The sequence below is a fragment of the Trichechus manatus genome, unplaced genomic scaffold (genome assembly GCF_000243295.1).
Source record: "Trichechus manatus latirostris isolate Lorelei unplaced genomic scaffold, TriManLat1.0 scaffold00016, whole genome shotgun sequence".
NCBI classification, from domain to species: domain Eukaryota; kingdom Metazoa; phylum Chordata; class Mammalia; order Sirenia; family Trichechidae; genus Trichechus; species Trichechus manatus.
Window position 1 is genome coordinate 2,002,167 of NW_004443952.1, and position 21,024 is coordinate 2,023,190.

Genomic DNA, 21,024 nt, shown 5'->3' on the forward strand with positions numbered 1-21,024 from the left:
TTTTTTTTTTTTTTTTTGCTGGTAAAACAATTTGAAAACAACTAGGCTCAATTATCTGAGCTCCCTCCCAACTCTTGGAGAAATAGCACTCAGAGAGAATGAAAGAGTAACAGTTCAACTCAAAATATTGGTAGAAGGTCAGTAATTGAATCTTTGAGCACTATCACTTTCAGATGATGCTAATTAGTCAATTTTAATGTGTAGCCCATAGTTCAAACTATGCTCTTCTTTTTCCCGAAATTACAATGGCCTCTTAATGAAGTCTCCCAGAATTTACTATAATCACTTTCCAATCTGTGTTCCACCAGGAGGACAGAATTACTACTTAAGAAACAAATTCAATCATGTCATATCTCTCTTTAAAACCTTTTGATTATTACCCACTGCTCTTAGGAGAGAGAGCAAAATCCTTAAGGTGACCTGCAGATCTGCCTTGATTTGGCCCCTGCCTATCTCTTGTGCCATTGTTTCTATCAACTACAGCCCCGCTAACCTACTTTCAACTCACGAAATGTACACTGCTCCCTCCCACCGCACAAGGTTTGCACAAGCTGTTTCCTCTACCTGGAATGTACCTTCCTTTTTCATTCACTGCAGTTTACCAGTTGCTGACAAGTCAGTTCCGACTCATGACGACCCCATGTGTGTCAGAGTAGAACTGTGCTGCATAGGGTTTTCAGTGGCTGATTTTTCAGAATTAGATCACCAGGTCTTTCTTCCCAGGCACCTCTAGGTGTACTTGAACCTCCAACCTTTTGGTTCATAGTGAGCACATTAACCATTTGTGCCACTCAGGGACTGTATTCACTGCAGTATCTTCTACTTATCCCTCAGTCTCAGATCAAATGTTACTTCCTCAGGAACATGTCCCTTGCATCAAAAGACTGTCTCAGGACCTGTTTTATGTACTTTTCTTGCTCTCTGACTTCCCACTTGCAGTGCAAATCACAGTCTACCAGTATACCTTTGCTTATCTATTTGATCAATGCCTGTCTGCCCTGTGACACAGTAAGCTCCACGCGTGCTACTGTTCCTATGTTCTACACCACTTTATCCTTAGAACTTGCTAGCAGAGTACCTAGCACACAGTAGCTATTCAGGAAACGTGGTTCAATGAATGGACGAATAGATTATTTTCTACACAGAATAGGCATTAAAACTTAAGCCCCATTATCGTATAAGTAATCTATGGGTTTTCTACATGTATTGCTTGTGTTTAGATTGTCTTTCTCATTCAAACGTGGTGAAACTAAGGGCAAAGGAAACAAGTGACTTGTCCAAGCACTCAGAGAATTTGTGAACAGTCTATGACTAAAATGCAGACCCTCAGATTGATAGTCCGGCCAGTTAGGTAAAGTGGAAACTTGAATGGAGTTTGTCTTCTTCAACTGGCCCGAATCCAAATCCTGAAAGTATCTCTTGCTAAGTCTGTTATTCTGGGAAATGTACTCTACTGAAAATAAAAACCCATTGCCATCAGGTCAATTCCAACTCATAGCAACCCTACAGGATAGGGTAGATCTGCCCCCATAGGGTTTCCAAGGCTGTAAATCTTTATGGAAGCAGAGTGCCACATCTTTCTCCTGCAGAGCTACTGGTAGGTTCAAACCACTGACCTTTCCATTAGCAGCCGAGCACTTTAGCCACTGTGCCACCAGGGCTCCTGAAAATAAAAAGGAGCAAAGATAGATGCCTCTCAGGGTTTATTAAATTCAGTGAGATGAAGGAAAATTCCTAGTCCAGACACCAAACCAACCAAATCCGTTGCTATTGAGTCAATTCCGACTCATAGCAAGAGTAGGTGCTTAGTGTCAGTTAGATTTGATGTTTTTTTCCCTTATCGCCTTCTAGCTCCTGATTTATTTTAGAGGTTATAGTATTGTGAGGCAAAGCAGATCCATGGAAGATTAACTTGTGGGCGGGTGGTATAATTATTTGCATTTTCCGATGACTTTTGGTCTTTGGTTTATTTTTACTTCTCAAATTCACATGGCCTTGACCCAGAAGTCCAGGTCTTAGACAAGCGCAGTGTAATTATGCATTGTTGAGATGAAAATCCCTTGGGGGCATCAACCTCAGGCTCCCATCCTGGGGCCATAGCTTCTGAACCCATGTCAGCTTTTAACAAATTTCCTGCTCCATACAGTGTTTAATTGGTGTCTACAGAAGGATTCTGGCCACCAAGATAATTGTTATCTCTATTCTTATGACCCTCAGTATCTGCACTGGTTGTGATTCTTTTCTCTGAACCCTATACTTACTTGCCTCTGGATTTAATCTCCATAGACTCCTGCAGTGGGAAAGAGGGATATGACTTCTTATATTTTATTGAACTGAAGTCAGTTTCAGTTTATTAGACTGACAGTCCCTGCTCTGCCACTGATTAGATGTGTGACCTCCAAAAGTCTCTAAACCTACCTGAGCCCTCTGTTTCCTCATCTGTATGATCTAGATAATAAAAATAGCTACCCCACTGACTTGATGCCCTAGTCAGCTTATAAGATATATGTGAAAACTCTTCATAACCTGTAAAGAAACTCGCATTTCTGCTATTTTGAAATGCTACTACTTTCTTACATAAACCAACACCAATAATTGTATAATATTTCCAACTTTAGTTTATTCAAAGTGATGCAGTATCTTAAAGACTCTTAAGAAACAATCAAAATGTTTCTAGGTTTTTATAACCCCTCCTCCAATCTTTGTCAGTTCTCACTTTTATTTAAATTGATGGCAATTTTTTTTTCAACAACTTGTCTTTATAGAATTTCCCAAAATATTCAAATTAGTTTCAACAGAGAAAACAACTCATTTTTCTCACACATAATTCATTAATTTATTTTACTTCTAATTCCATGATATAATAATAGCAAATAACCAAAAACCAAACCTGTTGCCATCAAGTCGACTCCAACTCATAGCGACCCCATAGGACAGAGTAGAACTGCCCTGTAGGGTTTCTAAGGCTGTAATCTTTACGGAAGCAGACTGCCACACCTTCCTCCTGTGGAGCAACTGGTGGGTTCAAACCACCGACCTTTCGGTTGGCAGCTGAGGGCTTAACCGCTGCGCCACCACGGCTCCTTCCCAATAATAGCAAACACAGCTGACATAAACAGGGTTGGGAATAAAGAGTTTTGAGTCTTGGTAAGTGTGTTTCTTACTTGGTAGGAACAGAGCCATGCATACTCGGTAGGTGCACAGCCAGCCAGCCTTGAGCGTTCAGTGTGCTGCGGGCATCACATACTGCATTTATCTGAGGGAAGGGAAAGTGTCAGTTTTGTGGCAAGTCATTTACGTGGAGGTTAATTGCAAAAGCTTGTCCTGAGACATAGCTTTTATTCCTAGTAACTTGCCATTATTAGTTGAGCTACTTGCTCAAGGTCACACAATAAGAAAAAACTAATCATAATAATATTTAACATATACCTGTTGCCGTCAAGTTGATTCTGACTCATAGCAAATAGGACAAGAGTAGAACTACCCCATAGGATTTCCAAGGATTGGCTGGTGGATTCGAACTGCCGACCTTTTGGTTAGCAGCCTTAGTTCTTAACCACTAAGCCACCAGGGCTCCATTTAACATGTATTGTCCACTTATTATGTTCCAGGTACAGTTTTAAATGCTTTACATATATTAACCCATTTAACGCTTACACAACCCCACAAGGTAGTTTCTATTATGTTTCCCATTTTAAAGACAGAGTTTGAATAGCAGTAAAGGAAAACACTTCAAAAACAGAGAAGTTAGAGAAATTCATTCTTTCTGAGGAGACTGAAGAATCCCCCCTCCCTCTTTGCCTGGCTCACCTATTCAAACTTTAAATTTCAGATTAGACCACCGGTTCTCAGGGATGCTGCCCTGACACATAGGGCCAGGCTGCCCTCCCCTGCTGTATGCCTCTGCCGCATCCTGCACAGCACTGCCCGGAGCACTTGCCACGTTTGCAATTGTGTGTGTAATCCCAGAATTGCCCTACTTGACTGTCAAATCCATGAGGGGAGGGCCTCTGTTTTTCCTTCCCACCAGTGTGTCCCCAGTGACAGGAAAAGTGCCTGGCACACAATGACATGGCATTTGTTGAACTGAAGTGAGGGAGCATTTGAGATGGGAATAGAGCGATGATGAGTGAAGCTTTGAACTTGGGGTGGAGATGGTGGTCTTCCATTCAGGAAAATAACAAGTGTTTATCAAGAATTGAGTCTGAGGTTAATCTTATCCAGAAAGAGAAAATCATGTCAAATCAGAAATCAGAGAGACCATATAAATTATGATTTATATGGAACATGGGCTTTGGAACCAGATAGCCGTGATTTAGAGCCTGGTAAACTATACACTTGTGTCTTCTGGGTCTAAGTGCCTTCATCTTTAATATGAGGATAATAACTCCTCCACAAGGTTATTGTGAGGATTACCCAAGATGTATATGGAGAGTTATTAACTAGTAAAACCAGTTGTAGTAGATTCTGACTCATGATGACCCCATATGTGTCAGAGTTGAAAGTGCTCCATAGGGTTTTCAATGGCTAATTTTTTATTGCCAAGCATTTCTTCCAAGTCACTTCTGGGTGGACTCAAACCTCTAAACTTTCAGTTAGCAGCTGAGTCCACTAACTGCACCACCCAGGGACTCTGGAGGGTTCTTAGCATATAATAAATGATGAATGAATATTAGCTTCTATTATACCTAACAATAACTGTCCTTGTTGTTACTAAATAAGGTTAGCCCAGTTGTTGGGGTGAGATTGTAGCGGTAGTGGTAGAGTTTGTATCTTATTATTTAGGTGATAGGAAGCCATTGTTCAGTAAGTGTTCTCAGATAGCCATTTGTAAGACGAATTAGAGAAGCGAAGGATTCCCTCTCCTGGGTATAAAAGGATTCAGTATTTCTTTCTTGTGTTGACATGAGTATTGTCACTGATCTGTAGATTAGACCAATGGTTCTCAAACTGGAGCAGGCATCGAAATCACCCAGAGGGCTTTTAAAACAGATTGCTGGGGCCACTCCTAGAGTATCTGATTCAGTAGGTCTGGGGTGGGCTTTAAGTCCCTACGTGATACCGATGTCGCTGGTCAGGGGACCTCATTAACCGTGGGTTAGCACAACCCTCTGACTACCAGAAATATGGTCTCCCTCACTGAATACATTTGGTAGAAACTGAGAAAAAGTGAGTTCTACTAAGTGAATCCTGAAGAATAATGTAAAGGAGAAAAAAGTAAGGGGTATCTGTGGTTGAATAAGTTTAGGAGATGTTGAATTAAAAAAAAACAAACAACTAAATAGAGTAGGATTGGGCTACTCAGAACACAGCCTTGGGAAAGAATGACTGATATCGGATTAAGAGGGAATGACCTAGATTATTTGGTAAAATATCACAGGGTGTGATTTTGCCGCCAGATTGTGACTAGACATCCTCATCCTTCAACTGTTCTTCTCTGAGCTGAGTTTCTAACATGTTCTGCTTAAGCAGGTGCCAATGGCTTTGTATCCCTGCAGGTACCACCCCCACTGAGAGGTGGCTTGATGCCAACCAGCAGCTGCCAAAGTAACAACAGGAAGATACTAGGCTTTTGGTGTAATTAGGGAATAAATTTACCCCATTTGGCTGAGGGACATTCCTAACCTTAAAAAGTAAACTATTACTAAGACAAATAAATACCTTGCTTATAGGTTATTTTAAAGTTTGCAAAGGACTTTCTCAGTGATGATTCTATCTGATCGTTATAATAGCCTGTGGAACAGCTAGAACAAGGATTAGCCTCCCCATTTACAGGTGAGATAACTAAGGTTCACAGAAATTAAGTGACCTGCCCAAGATTATGAAACTATACTCCCTCTGCTGTCATCCCACATACACATTGTCTTCTTTTTTTTTTTTTGGTCAAGCAATATTTACATTAATATTTGTACTGAATCTTCATTCATTCATCTAACAGATATTTGGTGAGCACCTAAGATGTGCCAAGCATTATGCTAGGGGTAGGGGTAAGGTCCCTAGGTGTTGCAAATGGTCTGTGCTCCACTGCTAACCTAAAGGTTGGTGATTCAAACCCACCCCAGCAGTACTGCAGAAGAAAAGGCTTGGTGATCTGCTTCCATTAAGATTACAGCCAAGAAAATGTTATGGAGCAGTTCTACTCTGCAACACACGGAGTCACCATGAGTTGGAATTGACTCGATGGCAACTATCAACAACAGGGGTCAAGTGGTAAACAAGACAAGTGGTGCCCCTGTACATAGAGAGCTTGAAATCTAGCAGATAAAATAGAAGTGGTACAGGACTGATCCCGTACCAGTGCTTTACTTGAGGAATCTGAGGCTCAGGGAGGTTAAATGACCTAGAATTATGAAATCGTTTGTGGCTGGAAGGGAACCCAGAGGTTATCTAACCTATTCCTATCATTTTATTAAAGAGTAAAATGAGGCAGAATGCCAAAGTGTCTTGGCCAAAGTAACTGTATTAGATTTCTGTTGTGGCGTAACAAATTACCACAAACTTAGAGGTGTAAAACAACACACATTTATTATCTCACAGTTTCCGTGGATCAGGAGTCTGGGCATGACACGGCATTCTGCTTAGGTGTCACAGGGTAAAATCAAGGTGTTGGCCAGGTTGATTTCTTATGTGGACTCCCCACAAAGTAAATTGCTACTTTGAGAGTCCCTGACTCAATGATTTGTGTGTGTGTGTGTGTGTGTGTGTGTATGTGGGGGTAGGGTGTTGCAATGGGTGACAAAGACTTTTTCTGAGTGTGTAGTAGACTGTTCTGTTAGATAAGAGGTGCAGGCCACAGATAAACTGAGGCTAGCTCAGGGCAGCTGGCCTCTAGGCACAACAACCTACAAATGCCCCCCTCCCCAACCCTGTGGCAGTGAAGCTTTTAACTAAGAATATCTTTGGCTTTCTTTTTTATTTACGGGGAAAGAAAGAAGGCAGTGAGGCCAAACACTGTGGCAAGGCAACCTGAGGTGTCCAGTCTGGGCAAGGGGCAGGGAGATGTGCGTGGGCAGCTGAGCTCCACTGTGAGTGACGACGTGCAGGATTCGTCTAAGCCATCGCTGCTCGGCATATCTCCGTTCCCATCCCTGTTTGTCATTCTGCATTTGTAGCAAGTAGGGCAGTTGACTCACTTGGGTGACGTAAGACAGGGAACTAAGCATCTCTAGTCCCTTTTTGTTGTTTTTAGTTTTTAGTTAGGTTTCCCTCCCCCCGCCTTGGGCTCGGAAGTGGCATCCTGTTCAGAATAGAATCTGGAGGCTCAGGGGATTGAGTCAGAAATAGAACTAACTTCTTACAATTTCTATGGATAGCTCTTTCTTATCTTCCCTCAGAGCCACCTCCCAGCTCTCCTCCTTATCCCCACCTTCCTTACCAGGCCAACAAACTCACACATGGGTGAGTTACAATCCTCGCGACGTAACAACTTCTGGTGACCTTTACAAAGGCACTTCTCTCTGAGCCTCAGTTTTTCATATCATCAAGATGGAATTTATGGTAACCTCTCAACCCAGCCTATGCCAGCAAAATTGCGAGGATCAGAATTAGAGAACGAAACAAAAGGGCTTTAGAAAGTTTGAAAGTGATGTAATGTATTGCTGTCTTAGTAGTATTATTCCAGTTGTTTGAGACAATTTTTTTTTTAAATTTTGTATTGAAGTATTACATACATATAGAGAAGTGTAAATATCGTTAAGTGCATAGCAAGATGAAAAAAGGAGCCCTGGTGATGGCAGTCGTTGGTTAAGCGTTCGGCTGCTAACCAAAAGGTTGGCGATTGGAACCCATCAGCCGCTCACGGGAGGAAGATGTGGCAGTCTGCTTCCGTAAAGATGTACAGCCTTGGAAACCCTAAGGGGGAGTTCTGTTCTGTCCTATAGGGTCACTATGAGTTGGAATTGACTCGACGGCAATGGGTTTGGTTTTGTATAGCAAGACAGGAGTCTCTGGCTGGTACAAATGGTTAACATGCTCAACTGCTAACAGAAAGATTGGAGGTTCCAGTCCACCTAGAGGTGCCTTGTAAGAAAGACCTGGAGCTCTACTTCTGAAAAGCCCTGGAGAGCACATTTCTACTCTGACACACATGGGGTCGCCATGAGTCAGAATTGACTAGGCTGCAGTTGGTTTTTACAGGTTATAAATGGCTATAAGCAAGATGAATTTTCACAAACTGAATTCACACATATAAATTCACCAAAATCAAGAAATAGGGCACTATCAGCACAGCAGATGCCTCCCTCCCCTGCACTGTGTGCCTCCCTTCTGGGCCATATCCACCCTTTCCCCAAGGGACCTACTCCTCTCACTGCTACACCCACCAGAGGACAGTTTTGCCTCTTTTTATGCAGTACGGACTGTTGTCTCTGGCTGCGTTATCCTTTTCAGTCTTCTATGAGATTCCCTCATGTTGTTTTGTGTAGTTGTGATTCATTTATTCTCATGGCTGAAAAGTTTTCCATTGTGTGTGTAGAAGTCTATTCTACTGCTGATGGGTATTTGCATAATCTTCAATTCAGAGCTGTTATGAATAATACTTGTACATGTCTTCTGGTGAACTTATATATGCATTTTTGTTAGGTATATGCTAGGAGAAGGAGCCCTGGTGGCACCCTGGTTAAGTGCTCAACTGCTAACTGAGAGGTTGGTGATTCAGACTCACCAGCCACTCCAAAGGAGAAAGATGGGGCAGTCTGCTTGCCTAGAGATTACAGCCTTGGAAACCCTACGGGGGAGTTCTACTCTGTCCTATAGGGTCTCTGTAAGTTGGAATCGACTCAACGGCAGTGGGGATGGGATATGCTAGGAGTGGAATTGCTGGTACGTAGGGTATGCATATGTTCAGTTTCAGTAGATCCTTTAGTAGCTACTTATGGTTTTCCAAATTGCTAAACCAGTTTTCACTCCTACCAGTATCATATAAGAATTCTGGTAGCTCTACATCCTTGCCTTGTGTTCCATCTTTTTAGTTTTTATTTCTTATTTTATTTCAGCCATCCTGCTGCAATAGTATTTTATTGTGGTTTTAGTTTGCATTGCGCTTACGACTAATGAAGTGAAGTTTCATGTGCTTATTGGCCTTTTAAATATCCTCTTTTATGAAGTGCCTGTTCATATCATTTATCCTTTTTATCTTGGCTATATGAATTTTTCTTACTGATTTGTAGGAGTTGTTTGTGTATTATGAATATGATCATTTGTTGGCTAGAGGTACTGCAAATATATGTTCCTACTGAGAGTTGTCTCTTCACTCTCTTAATGGTATCTTTTGAGGGATGTGTTTTAATTTCAATATGGCCCTATTAATCTTTTTTTTTTTCCTTTATGATGAGCAATAAAGATAAAGATGCTTCCCTGATCTAAAAGCTGTTTAGTTATTGTTGTTGTTTTTGCTGTTCTACTCTTCACATAGAAGCCCTCGTGGTGCAATGGTTAAGTGCTTGGCTGTTAACCGAAAGGTCAGCAGTTCGAACCCACCAGTGGTTCTGTGAGACAAAAGACCTAGTGATCTGCTCCCATAAAGATTACAGCCTTGGAAACCCTCTGGGGCAGTTCTACTCTGTCCCATAGGATCACTAGGAGTTGGAATTAACTCAACAATACACAATAACAACAACAACCACTCTTCACATTTAGATTTGCAATCCATCTTTTACTGATTTTTACCGATTTTACAGAAGAAGTTAAGTGTCAAGATTACTTTTTTCTTTAATAGCAATATTCAAATGACTCAGCAGCATTTATTGAATTCTTTCCTTGGATTTTAAAATCTGTAATTACCGATTTCAGAAGAAAATTTGCTGTGTGAACCCAAGAGGGACACAAGTTTTTTTTTTTGTTTTTTTTTTTTCATAAGAGCCAGTGTGCACCTACTGTTTGTTAGATACTTTACATACATTATCTTATCTGAACCTTGAAACAACTACAAGGACTGCATTATTATTCCATTCTGTAGTTGAGAAAACTGAAGCTTAGAAAGGACAAGCAGTTAGCTCAAGGTTAAACAATGAATAGCAGAGCTGTGATTCAATAGCCAATCTTTTCTGCCTCCAAAGCCCACATCTAGCCCTTTCTTCTGCAAGCATCATGATGACAGCATGCATTAGAACTGAGGAGGGTACGTAACAAGTGAAAGTAGGGTATTAGGTATAATCAACTGGGCTGATCTAATAACTGAGAGGGATATTTTTACTTGAAACATTTGTAAAACATGGTTATTCTTTGCTGTCAGTAACAGTAATGGTTCATGGTCAGGCATAACTTCCTTTCACTGAAAACCTCTCAGGGTCTTTGCATATTCATTTCTAAGTCTAAAGACAAAGTACAAGGTAAGTATTATCTTCCCCACTTGACAGATAAGATAGCTGAGGGTCAGGGAAGTCAACTGACTTCTCCAAGGTCAAATAACACGTAGGTGGTAGAACAGGTCCAGTGTTTACTTAACCAGCTCCCAAGCCTATGGTCATCCCACCTCACTATGTACATTATTGATCTAGATGCCATTATTGTGCTTTAGAGTTGAAGCCCTGGTGGCACAGTGGTTAAGAGCTCAGCTGCTAACCAAAAGGTTGGCAGTTTGAATCCACCACCCACTCTCTGGAAACCCTATGGGGCAGTTCTACTCTGTCCTATAGGGTTGCTATGTGTCAGAATCAACTCTATGACAACAGGTTTGGTGTTTTGGGTTTGGTTAGGGTTAAGGCATATTAGACTTGATTGTTGTTGTTAGCTGCCATTGAATTGGCCCCTGACTCATGGAAACCCTGTGCACAATGGAACAAAACATTGTCTGGTCCTGCACCATCCTCATGATCAGTTGCTGATTGGACCATTGTGATCCCTAGGATTTTCAATGGCTGATTTTTGGAAGTAGATCACCAGGCCTTTCTTCCTAGTCCATCTTTGTCTGGAAGCTCCCCTGAAACCTGTTCAGCATCATAGCAACATGCAAGTCTCCACTAATGGACAGGTGGTGGCTGCCCCTTCTTACTTCATAACCTTTTGCTCTGAGAGTCTCTCATTCTCCAGCCTGACGACCTCCCAGGAAGAACGAACCACTCTTTCAGCCCTCCACCTGGGAATGCCTTGCTGACTCTGGCCCTCTGTCAGCTCTACAGAGACTTCTGGCTTTTTCCCTCGCTTGGCTCCAGTGCATCCATCCCCCAAAACAAAATGCTGAATTTGAATATGCAGCTGATGTTGCCTGTCACCTTCTTCCAGACACAGACTGTGTAATTGCAAAAATTGTTTCATAATCCTCCCCAATTAAGCTTCTGACAACCTAATTTTAAAGACCCCATTGGAGTTTTGCATTGCTGCTCTCCTCATTCCTTCTTCCACCCCTCATCCCTGCCACCCACAAAAAGACCTATGACCTTCACTCAGCAATTTCAAACTGGGAAAGATATCTTCAGCATGGCAAGGGACCATGAAATTTTTCTTTGAGTTTTTCCTTCTTTATTGTTATTAGCCGCTCAACAAGGCTCTGAAATCATGTGAAGAACCAAGAGAAGAAAGGAAAATACATTATTAAAACAATGATAGGAACTCAAAGAGGGAAATAATTAAAAGCTGAATATTTATCTGGGCAAAATGATGAACATAGACTGGGTCTGATGGCCAGTTTGTAATTCATACTAGCACGTCCATAAGCCAAGGCTCCTTTCAGTTGAGCCCCCAAGCATTCTGGCAACATTGACATATTCGTCTTTTATCAGCACCGTTCCTTGAAAATGCACACATACACACAGCCTAACAAAAAAAAAAATGCATCATCAGAAACCTAAAAACAACTGTTTGTCTTCCCAGTCTAGTCTATGGTCTATGGAATATACATTTTGTTGAGTCTCACTGAATTACTCAGACACCCATTACCATGTCAAAGAAATGCCAAGGAAGAAGCACGGGCCATCAATAAAAGAATAATTTGGAACTCCAATTTCATTTTTTTTTCCATTTCCTTTCCACATTTAAATAAACACTCCTGGTAGGGAAATGGGAGTTATGGATTATAGTTTTCTATTTTAGCCTAGACCTTTCCCTCCCTCTCTCCTTGGCGTTCGATTTGTGTGATCTTCCCTAAAATGCCACTGGCCTGGCACGGCATGCCTGTCTTAGGCAAAACCTCCAATTAAAATCAGCAGGGAGTTTGCTTGAATTAGGAATCCCAGCCTGGGCTCCCCACCTGGGCAGTTCTGAAAGGGAGATGTGTGCCTTTGAAAGCACTGATGGGTAACTCTGGGTGGCAGAGCCTCTGTCCTCCAAATGATGAGTGACTCCATGCTGTGTCACTGGGAGACCTGTCAGGCCGCCAGATCATCCTGGCTGAGCAAAGACAGAGCCTGCAGGGGACCACTGAGGTGTCTCCTTGGTCCTGAGCCTGGCTTCTTCTGTAGCATGGGATTTAGAGGATAGGAAATGTAGAGCAAAGTAATTGAGGAAGCACTGGCTTTGGATCCAGAAAGCTTGACCTCTGATCTACTACTTCCATGCTGTGCAACCTTGGAAGAATCATAGTCTCTCTCTGATCTTCAGTGCCTTTGTTGGTAGAATGGAAATCACAAGGAAGTCCTAGCTCACGGGTTGGATGGGAGGATAAAAGGACAACTGCCATGATATGGTAAGCACTCAAGAAGCACTGATCCTCAATTCCCCAATTCCCCAGGTCTAAACATGAGGAGGAGGTGGGCTCAACATTCCCAAGGCTTCTTCTTGAAGGTTTTCTGCTTCTATTGTCCAAACCGCTTCATTTGGAGCCTCTGTTGGTGTCGCCAATCAGACTTCTGGATTTTCCAGCTTGAAATGCAAATGCTACTTTCCCCCCTCCCCTCCATCCTCACTCTCTTCCTCCCTCCAGCCCACCATCAGAATGAATTGAAATCCCATCCAACAGAAAGATACTGATTTGGATGTATTGGAGTTCCGCTTTGGCTGCAAATGGAAGATGCTTTAGATCCTCAGGGACTGAGAAAAGCATTTTAAAACACAGCCCTCACCGCCTTGCAGTGGGGCCACATCTGCCCTTTGTGAGACCCTCCCCTCTGGAGCAGGCCTAATAAGCCAGCTCCTCTGTTGCTGGCGTTGAGGCAGGCTGTCACCAGCTAGCCTGGGAAGTGGTATTTATAGATCGCAGTCCCTCCTACCACTGGTCCCCAGCCTCTCCTGGTGCATTTGTTGGTGAGCTCCAATTATCTGTGAACGGAGGGTAGGGATCCTGGCAGGTCCAGAGGAAGCCCAGAATGTGATAATAGGCCTTTCACGAACTCAAACTTTCAGTATTTTTCCATTATCTCAATTTCTTTCTCTTCTTGTGGTCTGCTTCCTTCTTCTTGCTTGCCTGATCACTATAATTTTACATTACGGTACACAGCAGAAAAGTGCACCAATGGTAGAGTCTGGTATTTGCATGTGGAATAATGTTGTCATCCCAGACAAGTTAGCTCACGTCTCAAGGCCTCATTATCTTCATCCGTGACACTCGGATGGTTGTACACGCTGTTCAGAGGGACAGTATGAAGAGCCTCCAGCACAATGAATGCCTGGTCAGGGACGGATTACCCAATAAGCAAGGTATGCATGGGCTTAATTGTGCCTATTTACTAATCTGTAGTATACAATTTCACATGGGTTTCACCACATCAAAAATGTGAAATTGTGCTCTACTGATTAGGAAGTAAGCCCATGCTTACCTTACTTATTGGGTAGTCCACCCCTGTGAGCACCCACTGTATACCAGGCAGTGGTGGAGTAACCAGTAAGCAAGGTATACCTTGCTCACTGGGTCATCCGCCCCTGTCAGGGATTGTAAATTTGAAAAGAGGCTTTGATTCTATAGGAAGGTGCTGTGGGGTTGGGAGCGAGACAGCTGCCAGCCATACGTAGAAGCAGAATCTTTGATGTGGTGAAAAATATGAAATTGTTCACTTCAGATGATCTGGTAAGCAAGGTAAGCAGTGTGCTTATCTTGCTTGTTGGATAATCCACCCCTGGGTGCTCAAGAGTTGTAAGCCACTGATTCCCTCAGCTGGTTTAGGGTGCTGCCTGCAATTCACCCTTGCAGGATTTCTGAATATCAGTGATTACTTCTTAGGGATGGAGATGGAGAAGTTGTAGGAGATTGATCTGATTGAGGCAGATTCTCTTATTAGAAATTGCTTGTGTTAAAAAAAAAAAAAGTAGGAATGAGCTTTTTTTTTTTTTTTTCCTTCTGGTTTTACTCCTCTCCTCCAAGTGAAGTATGGAAAGCAAAGGAAAGTTCACTGACCCTCTCAAACTTACCCTCTGCCTCTCCAGAAAAGGAGAGAGGTGGGTGACTTGCCCCCAAACGGCCCATCCAACACCCGCAATCTGTGTATCTGTGAGTTATGACACATGAAGACTTGGCTGAATTTCCTCATTTCTATCCTGCTCACTCTAATTTCATCCCACCATATTCTCACTCCTCAGTGCCTCCTCCTACGGTGCGCTGTCTGCTCACCTAGGCCAAGCTCCATCTCTTCCCCCACCATTTCCGCCACCAAGTCTTTTTCTCCTCTCTTATCACCCTTCCCCATGCTCCACGCTTTTCCTCCATTTTCTCTTTCCTCTTTCCTGGCCTGGCACTCCCTGCTCCCCCGCCCCGCACACCGCCCCCTTTCTGAGTCCTCTTGCTGTACCATTAATGCCTTCTTTGATACAGCCCACAACCTCATGATTATTCTGAGGTCAGGAGATGCAGGTGCCATGCCTCTTGCTAATGCTGCTCAGAGGGCCTCTGTCCCCAATCCCTCCTGCTCGACAGGGCTAGAATCCTAATGTGTCACCAGCCCCGTCGCTTGTTGCAGCATCACCAGGAGCTTGCATCTTTTTATTTCCCCCACCGAGGATTCAGAGAGTTCAGCCACAATGATGCATTGATCCAAGCAAAGGGGGCTGCGGTCCTCACAAAGAGCCCCAATGATGAGACACGAGAAAGGGGGCGCTCTACGGGGTTATAGAGTGCCTTGCAGATGGGAACAGAGGAATTCTAAATGGGGTACTGTCCTGTCACTTGGAGAGTGAGTGACAGGGGCAAGTGTGGGCCATTTGAAAGAGTCATTTTGAAATGACGCTCTTGTCAGATGGAACCGTGCAATCAGAGACTTGTGGAGGGCCCCTGTGGCTCACGAAAATATCAGATGACTCATACCCAATATTCAGTCAATGTTCTGGTTGGGGAGGTGGGAGCTGCATAGCTCATTATTATTCCAGCTCCGTGTCCTGAAGGCTGGGCCTGCTGCTGTTCTCCAGGCTGTAATAGGATTGGTCTCACGAAGCAGGCTGGGGAGACTGGACTTTTGTGGGTGGACGATATCTAAAACTAATACTGCAGTCCCAGGGGAGAGGGAGAATGGTGTTTTCTTTTAATGAAAAATATTAATTTTTCTTTGTTCATTCATTCAGCAAATACTCGTTTGTTCCATAAACGTTTAAAGAGCCAGACTCTGGGCTACGTGTTCAGGATAGGAGGGCCAGGCCCTTTCAAGCCCCAGAGCCTGGAGGAGAGGTGGACAAGGAAGCCTGGGGTTTGGTACTGTAAGGTGAAGGGTGCTGTAAGGTGAAGTTTTATTGTCAGGGGTCGTACTGGGGATTTAAAAAGCAGAGCAATTTCTAGGAGCAAGTGTACTAATTATTCCTCCATTTTCTCTCAACTGATAAGCAACTCATTTAATGAAAAGCGTTCTGGGAAGTCATTTCAACAGTATCCGTTTTCAAATGTCCCGTATAACAAAATGGTTTCCCACAAACTCTCAGAGATAGTGAAATCCCTGAGAGTGTCTCAGTACCTTCAAAGGAATAGCTTATTCTCTGAGAAAAGAATATTTATTACCTTCCTAATAATTGCTCTACACCAGGCTCTGTGCTAAGGCTCTTCAAATATATTATCTCACTGAATCCTCTCACCAGACACATAGGATGGACTTTATTAACCTCATTTTCGATATGAATACTAAGGCTTAGAGAGATGGAATGTCTTGTTCCTGGTAACAGAACTAAGCTTTGGACTCAGTTTACCTTCAGCTAATGTTCATGCCTTTCACATTAGGCTCTACCACCTACCCCTAAGCTCTTGGGCTCAGCAACTATGGCTCAGCAATGGAAATGGTGGCGTGAGTGGGTTGCTAATACTTCATACCACAGGCTATACATTGCAAAAGGGCTTCTGTTACCAATGGTGTAAAATGAGGAACATGTTCCGTGAGCCACCACCATCATCATCATTACCATCAACATCACCATAGCACATTGCAGTCTTAAAAAATATTTTCTAGATTCTTGCTTGACATGTAATGCATAACTATGAGCCAGGAGTCTTCTCTACTTACTAGATGGATGACTTCAAGTTCATCATTTCACTTCTGAGCTTCAATTGCCACATCTATAAAATGGAGCTGATAGTTGCCTTACAGTAATAGCAAGTGGTAACATTTATTGTGCCCTTAATACCTACCAAATCTGAGACTAAGCCTTCACATATAAAATTCATGTAATCCTCACAACAGCCCTGTGTGGTAGAGATGGTTAGGATGGTGAAGGAATCTGCCCAGCATCACCTCTGCCCCTCTGTGGAGGAGCAAGGACTTAAGCAATCTCTGACTGACCTCAAGTCGCAAGTGATTTTCAGGGTGTTGTCGTGAGGCTCAAGTGAGAAAATGGGAGTGAATGTGCCCTGGGCAGGGTGAAAAGTGCTAGACACATGTAAGGCATTAGTCATAGCAACAGAAGATGGCCAAGAGGTGACTTGCACAGAAATGAGAAAACATGAGAGGCTGCTGAGCTGACTGCCTTACATGTTTTTACCTATTCTTCTGTTGCTTCTCATCTGATCGGGGATCTGTCTTCATTGGAGCGCTTCAGTGATTGGAATCTGGGCATAGGCTTGGGTATCATTTATAGTGTTGAGAGTTGGTGGGGAGAGGGACCTAGAGATGCATATTGTAATAGAAATCCTATTGAATTGAGAGTTGGGAGATCTGAAAAAATGGGAGAAATAATGCCTTTCTGATATGTTTTGAAAAGCCACTGTGAGGATCATATAAGATAATCAGTATGGAAGCACTTTGTGATCTCCAGAGTATTATAAAATATAACCTGTTTCTGTTGAAGTTGTAGGATGTTGTATAACCTCATTGAAGGAATTCGTGAAGGAGGTTGAAACATCTGATGGGGGTTAATTTCCGTTGCTGGTTTTCTACCCTTTCCTGGTCGTCAGGCAGGGGTATTTGAGTTCAGGCACCTTAATTTCCTGCATCAAACTTTGGAGCTAATGTATAATGGAGTTGGAAGGACCTCAAAGAACATTTTTTCCAATCCCTTCACTTTACAGATGAAGAAATCGAATGCTAGAAGGGTAAAATCCAATGTCATACAGCTGGTATGAGGTATTACAGGGAACTATAATGTACTACTTATAACTTAAATTCAGTGCCTTTCGTTTAATATCTCTCCACTCATTCCCTTTATTCTTTAAACAACACCAATTTGCATTGTAAGTTGGATAACCATAACCCACAGCCCCACCTATGGTGGTTAACATTCTCCATTTTCCCTCTATCCTCCAGGACAATTCAGCAGTGGCTTGCAAGGGTCCAGTCACTTCTCTACTGCAATGAGAATGGGTTTTGGGGAACCTTCTTGGAGAGCCAGAGGAGCTGCGTGTGCCATGGCAGCACCACGTTGTGCCAGCGCCCCATCCCCTGCATCATAGGAGGGAACAACAGCTGTGCCATGTGCAGCCTGGCCAACATCTCACTTTGTGGCTCCTGCAACAAGGGCTACAAGCTCTACCGAGGCCGCTGCGAACCACAAAATGTGGACTCGGAGCGGAGTGAGCAGTTCATCAGCTTCGAGACCGACCTGGATTTCCAGGACCTGGAGCTGAAGTACCTGCTGCAGAAGATGGACTCACGCCTCTACGTCCACACCACTTTCATCAGCAACGAAATCCGCCTCGACACCTTCTTTGACCCCCGGTGGCGCAAGCGCATGTCTCTTACTCTCAAGAGCAACAAAAACCGGATGGACTTCATCCACATGGTGATCGGCATGTCCATGCGCATCTGCCAGATGCGCAACAGCAGCCTAGACCCCATGTTCTTTGTCTACGTCAACCCCTTCAGCGGGAGCCACTCTGAGGGCTGGAACATGCCCTTCGGGGAATTTGGCTACCCGCGTTGGGAGAAGGTTCGTCTCCAAAACAGCCAGTGCTACAACTGGACTCTCTTGCTGGGCAATCGGTGGAAAACGTTTTTCGAGACGGTACACATCTACCTACGTAGTCGGACTCGGCTACCTACCCTGCTGCGTAACGAGACTGGCCAGGGCCCGGTGGACCTGTCCGATCCCTCCAAGCGGCAGTTCTACATCAAGATCTCGGATGTGCAGGTGTTTGGGTATAGCCTGAGGTTCAATGCTGATCTCCTTCGCAGCGCGGTGCAGCAGGTCAACCAGTCCTACACACAAGGCGGCCAGTTCTATTCCTCTTCTTCGGTGATGCTCCTCTTGTTGGATATTCGGGACCGAATTAATCGCCTGGCCCCTCCTGTGGCCCCGGGGAAGCCCCAGCTGGACTTGTTCTCTTGTATGCTGAAACATCGCCTGAAACTGACCAACAGCGAGATCATCAGGGTGAACCACGCGTTGGACCTCTACAACACGGAGATTCTGAAACAGTCGGACCAGATGACAGCCAAACTCTGTTAACCCGAGACACTTTGCCATGGATTTTCCCTTTTTGGTGTACAAACACAACAGAACAAAACAAAGCAAAACGAAAAAAGAACACAAAGATTTGTAAAATTGTAATTAATATTCAAAGAAAAGAAGGAAAATCTTCATTTGTTGGAAAAAAATGTTCTAGCAACTGTATAAAACCGTTGGGCATGTTTGTTATTTCTATACTCTGTCATGAAGAAGGGTCTCAGCCTTTTGTGAAGCTTTGAGGGAGTTGCTTCTTAGGCCTCAGGTGCTGTATGGAGGGGGGAGAAGGGGGAGAGCATATGCAATGAATTGTAAAGATCTCTGCTGTGCAGGTGCTAAGATTAAACACTAAAAAGAAAGAGAGATATATGTAATGTACAACCGACACTGCCATTTTTCCTTGTGGGAGGAAATGGACATAGATAAAGAAGATATTTCTTCGGCTAAGATTGCTCCCCTCTGTATGCTTAATTCCTTGTGGTTCTTTCGATTCACTCTCACACAGAGGTGGGAACACTATGTCAGTGCTGTCTTACTCATATGGCTTCTTTCATTCTGAATAAACTCAAGCTAATTAAAACCAGACAATAGGTAGGATTGGGGAGAGACAATCACACGATCATAGGATGTTAAAACAATAAGTAATCTTAGATGTCAGCTCGTCAAACTCCATGATTCCATTTGGGAAATAGACTCAGAGAAGAAAGCCATGCTTACGATTACACTCAGAGTTACTGCTTGAGCAGTGATTTGAACCTGTACCTCTGACTCCTTCAGCAGCGCTCCTTCTTCTAAATCATGCTGGTCACTTTTGTGTTTTTCCATCCAACCAGTCTGTCAAGGGATGAAATTACTTTTCAGTCTCAGGTTGTTTTGATAGCTTTTTTCCTTTTTCTTTTTTTTTGTAAATCAAGAACCCGTTCCACTTAGTTTTTCCCAAAAGAAATCGTGTCTGATTTTCAAGCAATGCATTCCATATTAAAGATCAAATTCTAGTTTGAATAAAATCAATGGCCAAAATAAAATAGGGTAGGTTTTAATATTGCATTGGCCTATCAGATGGACTCCCTCAAGCATTTAAAAAATTATCCATTGTTAACTCAGAATACGTAGATGTGCCTGCACATACACACGTGGAAATAAACTAACACTGCCACTTCTTTGGCATCTATGAAAGGGGAGAAGTCTTTGAGTGGGACTTGAGGGTTAAATCTGAAGGGGACTCTCGAGAAAGAAAACTCATTTCAAAGCGCTGCTGTATAGAATTGGAGCAGGCATCATTTCTTAGGCTCTGAGAACTCTGAGTTTATCTCTTTGCTAATGTAGTACTTGCTAGAGGTGCTTCCTGGACATCAGGATCCTCGTTTCTACCTTAGAAGAGAAACAGAGAATCATGCAATTTTGGGGTAGGAAGAGAAAATAAAGCTCCTCTAGTCTAAATTTCTGCCAAATGCAAATTTCCTTTTCACCATCATAGGGAAGTCACTGCTGTTTTCTGACTGGACAGTTCCGAGGACAGAAGGCTAATTAGCTCTATCTCCCACATTCCTTGGATTCTTCTTTCGCTGAAGGGGAGCAATGGTTCTCATTCCACCTTATGCTGTGAAAAGATCTAATTATTAGAAAGTCCTTGCATACCTTGACCAGCTTTTGTATACCTTCAACTCACTGGTTCTAGTTCTGGAATGTGCATTTCCCACAGTAATGCTATCCCAGGTAAAACACAAAGACCTGTCTCAGAAGGCACCAAAGTCTGTGATGATATGGCACAAAGAGAACGCTATCACTGATGTAATTTAAGGTGAAAGAAAGAGAGGGCTTCAGTGCATAAGAGGTGAAGAATTATCTAGTTTCTTTAATTGGGAATTTTTTTTTCCCAGAATGGTAAATGCCAACTTTAATATTCCAGATTTTAGTATGAATTAGCACATATTTTTGATACCGACTTTAACATGTAGCATGCATTTCACACTAACATAAATTTTTGGACCTCAGATTTTGAGAGGATTCAGTGTTCATTTAGGCTGGAAATCCTTCATGCCAGAGGTCACATAGCTACTTATCTGTGAAGCATAAGATTTTGCAAAAGGCCAGTAAATCATCAAATATTTCTTAAACACCTACTATATGAATGGAGCATGTCAGAAATACAAATATTTATAAGGAAATGGTCCATGCTTTTGAACCAGTCACACATTAATGAAAAAGACAGACATAAAACCAATAATGACAATGTGTCATGATGAGGGCCATCGTGGAGTCAGGCACACACAGAAGAGCCCTGAAGAAGATATTAACTCTGTTCAC

At 43.0% G+C, this 21,024-nt stretch overlaps 1 protein-coding gene across 1 annotated transcript in view; it reads left to right on the forward strand.

Annotated features, from left to right (window-relative positions):
• Positions 1 to 18,890, forward strand: part of BRINP1 (BMP/retinoic acid inducible neural specific 1) — a 216,802-nt gene extending 197,912 nt beyond the window's left edge. The window contains exon 8 of the mRNA XM_004372120.2: positions 17,580 to 18,890. Coding sequence (XP_004372177.1) covers positions 17,580 to 18,720 — 1,141 coding nt within the window. The 3' untranslated portion in view covers positions 18,721 to 18,890. The remainder of the gene's footprint in view (positions 1 to 17,579) is intronic.
• Positions 18,891 to 21,024: the final 2,134 nt, after the last annotated feature.